The 7,460-nt window shown below is 41.4% G+C and overlaps 1 protein-coding gene across 5 annotated transcripts in view; it reads right to left on the bottom strand.

Annotated features, from left to right (window-relative positions):
• LOC119563121 overlaps positions 1–5,407 on the bottom strand; it is a 30,004-nt gene extending 24,597 nt beyond the window's left edge. The window contains exons 1-3 of one of the 5 annotated variants that reach the window (XM_037876369.1): positions 5,206–5,407; positions 3,718–3,787; positions 3,309–3,629 (exon numbers count right to left, since the gene is read on the bottom strand). In XM_037876369.1, the coding sequence (XP_037732297.1) occupies positions 3,309–3,364 (56 nt within the window). In that variant the 5' untranslated portion in view covers positions 3,365–3,629; positions 3,718–3,787; positions 5,206–5,407. Of the gene's footprint in view, positions 1–3,308; positions 3,788–4,545; positions 5,121–5,159 lie in introns of those variants that run through there. The other 4 variants (XM_037876367.1, XM_037876366.1, XM_037876370.1 and 1 more) reach the window with 4 other exon arrangements.
• Between the last annotated feature and the right edge of the window lie 2,053 nt (positions 5,408–7,460).

Here is a 7,460-nt window from a genome sequence, read left to right on the forward strand (position 1 = left end):
CTGGCCATATGGTCGGTGGAGAGGGACTTTAAAAAGCCGTGCTCCGACTGAGCCGGCCAAAACATATGTCGCAGTGGGCTGCGGTTTTCCACTGAGCGATCTCCTGGCATGTGGGAATACAGCAATTCATATACTCCGAAAGGTAATTCATCAAAAATTTCACAAATTAATTTGCTACAGAGGGAAATGGGAGACTGAATACAACGGGGTTGAAGGTTCAGTTATAGGTGAGATAATTAACCTATGCTGTAGGCAAATAATATGGAGTTTCTTTTAAAGATCTGTTTAAAATAATACACCATTTTTACTAACTAACTAAATAAGAATGCGTTTTCAGACTTCCGCATTCTAATCAATTACTATTGTACGATTTTAAAATGTTCCAATTTTTTTATTAATTTAGGAAGAGATTACTTATTTCCTTTTAAAGTATACAGTTGAAAACTTTAACTTTTTATAAAAATTACTATTATTCCTTAAACTCTGAACTGAAATTCTTCTGCCCCCAACTTTCAACCCACAAGTTTTGCAACTCAATCAAACCACATAAAATACGAGCGCTTGAACTTTAAACCGCTGCTCAGAGGCTCCGACAACTGCAACACCAACAATGGCAACTGAAACATGGCTAATTACAATTGCACAACAACTGCAGCTCGCAAGGAGCATTGCAAAGGATACCAGCTGCAGCAATCAATAACAGGGATAGGGATACCCTCGCACACCCCTGCACATAGCTGCATAGAGAGCATAAACAACTAGCTGATAATCAATAAAGCAAAAGCAGGACTGATATATCCATAACAACCAACAAGTGGAACCCAACAGCGAGGGGCAAAGTGTTTTCGGGGGTTGAGATGGGGGCGGGCTTTGGGGGTTAGGGGCAGTATAGAACTTTAACTACTTGTGGTAATGGCCAACAACTCTCAGAAGCGGATGCAATGGCTTCCAATTAAACCGTGCACTGAAGTGATTGCATTCGGGGGCCAAGGAGAAACGGAAGGAAAGTAAAATACCGCGAATTCCCAGATCGTTCAGATAAAACTAAATTTCAGTGCAAATATTAAGGTCGAATAAAGTAAAGTAGCATTTTTAGATAATATGTTTAGAGTAGCAAATACATATATCGAAATTGATACCATATCAATGATATGTTATCATACTTAAGTGATTTCCTAATAAATGCTGCTTTTTGTTTATTTTCTTGTACACAAATATTTTTATTTCGGAACTCGTTTTTCCATCGGCACCAACTTTTTAGTGCTGAAAATTGCACGAATTCAATTGAATAGATAAGTTCCTAATAAAATACTTGCACGCAAGCCGCAAACCTGGCCAAATGTTATGGCTAAATGCAAATGCAAGGCCAGCCCATGCGTCGTATGCGTAATATTCGCCAGGAGCTAAGGGTTAAGGATCATACATATACATATTTCAAAGGGCAGCTGTTCCCCGCCACTTATGAGCTCAATTAAATTGCTGTTAAAAGTGTAGAGCTGGGCTAGCTTGAAGCTTCAAGGAGAGCACATTTTGATCAGTTCATTAAAAACATTAAAAAATAAAAACTATGATCGAGGGGTACTGCCGCACAGCGCAGAACCCTAAAAACGAGTGAGGCTCTCGACCTGCCACTCGAATAATTGCAGGTGTGCATTGCAGCAGGGAGAGGCAAGGTGACAATTTTGCGTCAGTCGAGCGAGTCAGAGTCGGTGTCAGCTTCGAGCCCGGCCCACAGCCAGGGTCCACGGGGTGGCACTCCGAAGGCCCTGGTATTTTTTCTGTTTTGCCAACTGCAGTAAAGCGTAATTGTTTTTTTTTTTTCGTTCTTTATCAAGCTGGAAGGAACAGCGAATTACGCGACTGCCTGTCGATGGTGAAACATATGAAGTGGAAGTTTTACGGCATAGCTCAGAACTTAAATAAAAAACGAACTTAGCGCGTAAGGGGAAACGAAATTATACGACAGGAACTAAAACAAAAAGGTTAAGAGCGCCTTATCTAAACTTTGATCATACTAACATGTCTATCGTAAGTTTGTATGAATTTCACGAAACTTGCATGAAATAGATATTACTTTAAAAAAGGAAGATCTTAAGACATTAAAACGGAAGGAAAAAGTATCCTTAAAAAAAAATGTTTTTTTTCTATTAAATATACCTCGTTAAAGACCATTACAATTTTATTTAACAATTATAAATAAAAACATTAGTATAAGTAATGACTTTCTAAGAGATTACGCTAGATATGTTAGTTAATAAGAAATCTTCTTGCTAAATATATCCTGACCCTGCTATTTCGATGATAATCGCTTATATTTTTTGGCTTACATATATCAATTATCTTACTAAAGCCTATTTGTAATGCTAAATCTAAACTGATAGACAGTTTAATAAGCAATCCCTGTAATGAGCGTGCTGTTATCCTAAATAGATCCTGGTTCTTCGCTATTTCAACGATAACCGATGTAGTCTTGAGCTGCCTGTTCTTCACCCCGTTCAAGGCTAAGGCGCTGAAGCTGATCAGTGAGTCTTGATTATGGGGGTCGCAACATTAGCGATCGTTGGGTCTGGTGGGTCTGCACCCGGCGTGGTGGTGGGCGTGGCCGTGGCTGCAGTTCCCGCTCGCTTTCCGCATATTTACCGTCGCTGCTCATGATAATGCGTGAGTTCTCATATATTTATATTGAAAACATTATTCTTTTGTGCTGCTGCAGCAGCTAAGTACACAAAATTATCAGAAATTATGTGCACCTTGGGACAGGCAGATTCCGATCTCCCCCAGCGAACAGCCGGGCCCCTCCGGCAGCAGCAGTCTTCATCATGGTCATCGTGAACGTTCATCATCATCATCATCTCCATCAACGGTTTGGCTACTGTAATTTCACGGTAACCTGCCCCGACATGCATAATGCAAATCAATTTGAGACTTTCGGGCGGCAAAAAGGGGACTCGCCCCTTTTCCTCCAAGGGCCAAGTCAAAAGTCAATGGCTGTGGCGATTTGTCAACAAATAGCCGCGTGGATCATTAATAATCGAATGGTTGGGATTTAAGACCAGTAGCCAAGGAGATTGATGGATCGTCAGCGGGTGGCGCCACAAGGTGGCAAGTTGGCAAGTGGGTAAGTGGCGAGTGCAGCCAATCGCATTGATTGAAATCTTTCAGTAATAACAGAGCAACCAACAGAACCCGCTCGAACCCAAGCATTCCGCCCCCCGTGGTGCATTTATAACTGAATCTGTATCTGTATCTGTATCTTGGGATTGGAATGGATCTGGGTTCAGAAACTTGGGATGGGGACTGGGACTCACCTCTTGCCGTTGCGTCGCCTTCGCTTGGTGGCGTAGACGGTGCCCAGCTGGCTCATTGCTAGGGCGGAGTTCGTTATGGTCGCCGTCGTGAATGATTTTTACTCTTATTATTTTTCGTATCAATTTTTCGTTGTCTTCTGCTGCCTTCTGCTTGTCTGTCGTACAGGTTGATTCTTCGTTTTTTGTATCTTTTTTTTATTTTTTGTTTTGTAATTGGTTTTTATTTATTGATTTGGCTTGCTCTGGGTACACACTCTCACACACACGGACTCGCACACAGACAGCCAGGAGCTGAGTGCGATCAGATCCGTTGAGATCCTGCTGCGGGTTTTCGGTTTCGGAGTTGTAGCCACGCGTAAATTTCGTTTTTTTCTTCTTTGTATTTATTTTTAATTATCATCACGCTTACATTTTGTTTGCTTTTTTCATTTCTCGCGCTCCTTTTTTTATTATTGCACTGTAGTTTCAGTTGGCTGGAGCTATATGAGGGATTTTGTGTGAAACTGTGGTTCAGCAATTGAGAAAGGCTGGGAATTGTAATGGCTGCGCCATTATATTATTCATTCGATTGTGGGTTGTGCGATTTTCTGAAAACTATAACTTTGATTGGACCTATTAGTAATTGGGCTCTGACCGAGATACAATCTACATTACTTTTAAATATTTAGGGAAATACATTTCCGGAAATTTAAATTATACCAATCCAATTAGAATAATTTAGTAAGTGTTTTTCTATAGAACTGCATAGTTTGTTTGTTTATTTCTACTGTTCTGTAAATATAATAATTGCTAAGTCAATTCAACTTTTATAAATTTATCCTCGTTTAAATAGGTAATGCTCATGCTCATTTGCTGGGACTTGAAAATGTATTTGTTCCAAAAAACGACATTCCTTTATCAAAATAAAACCCGTATTACAAACCGACGGGTTTTTTATGCAATTGGATGTTTTGATGAGAGACATTTGAGACATCTAATTGGGATTTATTATTTAATTGTTGTTAGAGAACAGGGTAATAAACAAATACATTTACTAAAACAGATTCAAAGAACTAAAAAAAAATTAAATATTTTAGGATGAGATTTTAAAAACACATTGTTTTTTTGGTAATATTAATCATTTAAAATCAGCTTCACCAAATAATATTTTCTATTGATCACGATTATACAAAGGTTAAAAGAAGATGGCATGGCTTTAAAGTGTTATATTAAATGAATTTTACTAAAATCGGAATACATTTATGAAGAAGTAGAAGTTCAACTGCATTTTCAAAATGTGGCTAAAAAATCGATGCACTTTTTTGCCAAAAGGAAATTCTTTTCAATCCTTTCTCAATTGCTTTTCAAACTGGGTGGTTGCTTATGGTTTTTGTTTTGATTCGGGCAGCTGCAGTTTAGCAGGTTATTGTTTTGGTTCTTTCGTGGCAACACTTTTGCTTTTTTCACTTGCACTTTTGCATTTGTTGTTAATGCTGTTGCTCGTGGGCTCTGGTTTATCAATGGGCGATGTTTGCGATGCGATGACGACGCATGCAACAGCAGAACAGAGGAAATCAAAATCGGCACGGAACCAAAGGCGCTAACGCAAGAACGGCACGCAAATCATTTGCGGCACGATCGACGCTGACGCTGGCAGAGGCGTCAGCAGAGGTTGCCGGCAGAGGAACCAGAGGCGAGTTGTCAAAGTGACATTTGTCAAGGGGGAGCGTGGGTGCTCGGGAACAGTGAAAAGGAGAGAAGTGAATGACCGCCGGCAGTCTAAAAGTTGCACACGTGATGCGCCTAGAGCATCCAGTTACAGGGTATCGCGTGTTGCGTTTCGCTTTTCGCCTCTATTGTTGCTTTTTTTACTTTTTTTAACGGTGGGGGGGTCACTCACGCACACACACGCACGCACCTTTAGCGGGATTCTGGCGACGGCGGAACAACCGTTAGGAGGGAGCAGCGACTGCACGCGAGCGAGTGAAATGAGCGAATGCCAAAAAAACGGACCGGGACAGACGGAACGCAGGCATTTGAAACGAAACACACGACCGGAGGAGCACTTGCTCTCTCACTCGCACACGGCTCGGGCACACGGGGGAGCTCACTCTCTCTCTCTCTCTCGCTCTCGCTCTCTTTCAAACGCGACTTTTACTGCGCTGCGGCCACGTAAACGCTTTGAGATTCCAACAAGAAATGAGCTGGTGCCGCGAAACGAATGGAAAAACCAGTCCTGGCGGAACGCTGCGGCAATGGAACACGCGGGCGGTGTGTTTTGGCCGCTTTCCAGTCGTCCTGGGCAACGAGCGATCGCCAAGCGACGCGGCCGCGTGGGAGTGGGACAGAGCGAGGGCTGTTCCTTTGCCAGGTGTTCCGACCAAGCGCCATACGTGCGACTGGAAGGAAGCGACCAACCAAGACGGTCTTGGAAGTGGCTTCACCATCTCGCTCGCACCCTCGCATTGCGCTCAATCCAATGAGGGGGCGTGTTCGTACTCACACAGCCACATTGTTGTAGAGCCGACTCTTTCCAGCACAGTGTCTGAACACTGGAAATGGAAATTCGGGGCACATCGCTCATCTCTTAATTAATTAGGCGGTAATTAAGAGCTATCAGTGCTATCGCTCAATGGCATCTCCCCATTTCGTACTCTTCTTCTATTTGGAACTTATCTCAGACGGAGTTTTCTCATTCCTTTTTTTTGACCCAAAATGCAAATTTTATTTGGTGTGACCAAAGCCATTAAGGCCATAAACATGAGCACTCACTTCGCTCTTATCGCGAATGATTTATTCACATGTGCCACTTGACAACGGCTAAAGAACAAGGCGTTCGAAATGCACACCGCAGCCCAGAACCAGAAATCATATTCCAATACCCAGTCGAGATGGGCAAAATGTCCGTGCCCAAGAACCCGATTGGATGTACAGAGCCCCTATGCCATAGGCCATATGCTGCGTCCGCCTTTGACCGCATGTCACAGATGGTGATGCTTCAGGTTGCTAGCCCTTCTCAAAGGCACAGTGGTCACTCTTTTCTATCTTGAAAAACCATATTATATTGTTTCCAAGTTTTAAGAATTAAAATTCTTTTCCAAATACATATTAAACAACATATTAATTTAAAATAAAATATTAATTGGTGAAATATTAAGTTCATATTTATGTCGTGTATGAAACGCGACCAAGTATGCAACACTTTTTTATGCCCGTTTTTCGACTACGGTTGACCAAGTCGTATACTTCATTTTTGTAGTTAAGATTTTAGTTAACCCTTTGATGGACAAATTAAAGCACAGAGAAAATTGTTTAAAGCTTAAACAATTGAAAGCCTAAATTTAAAATAAAATACCTGCAATTTATTAACTTAGATCGAATGTTTTAATATTTGTTATATTATACACTATTTATTTTGTTATAATACAAATAAATTAAAATACATAATTTTAAGTTAAGACATAAAATCAATTGGCGTAATATTACGTTTTACGTTCCGAAAATGTTTCTGGAATTACTAGCCCTTCCAAGTACGCAACAGTTTTCTATGCCCATATTTCGGCTACTCGTTAAGCTGTCGCGATCTACTTCATGTATGAAACATAGTTTAATTTATGGTACAAAAACATCCTCTTACCGATTACCCTGACACTATAAAATACTTTTTCCCCTTTCGAACGACCACTGTAGTGCGCCTTCACTTTCGAAAAGGTATTCTTTTCTTTATTGTGACGTCAGCCATGGACAGAATGGCTGGCACTGTCAATTACATTGCGTGCAGCTATTCAATGCGAAGTCGAGAGGCAGAAGAACCAAATGTTTATCTAGCCAGAAGACTCTTGCCGTCTGAAGTCTTCGGTCTTCAGTCTGCAGTCTCACTCAAATCCCACTGAGTAAGCTAAGGACAACAGAGCAGCTAGAAAGACGGCAGCAGGATCAGGAAAATAAGCATTCCATAGAATGAGCAAAACAGAAGGCAGCGCATGTCAATCGCTGGCACTAATAAGTGAGTCGAGTGGAGTTAAGTAAACTGAAAGAAGGGCTTGCAACCAGTTTGGTATGTTCCCACTTTTCCCAGCTTTGCCCCTTTCCCAGCTTGCAGCTTATCAATTTACGCCTCGACTTTGAAAGAGTTGTGCGCAGTGCAGGTGCTTTTCCCCACCTCGCCTTTTA

Source organism: Drosophila subpulchrella, chromosome 3R, assembly GCF_014743375.2.
Source record: "Drosophila subpulchrella strain 33 F10 #4 breed RU33 chromosome 3R, RU_Dsub_v1.1 Primary Assembly, whole genome shotgun sequence".
Classification (NCBI taxonomy): domain Eukaryota; kingdom Metazoa; phylum Arthropoda; class Insecta; order Diptera; family Drosophilidae; genus Drosophila; species Drosophila subpulchrella.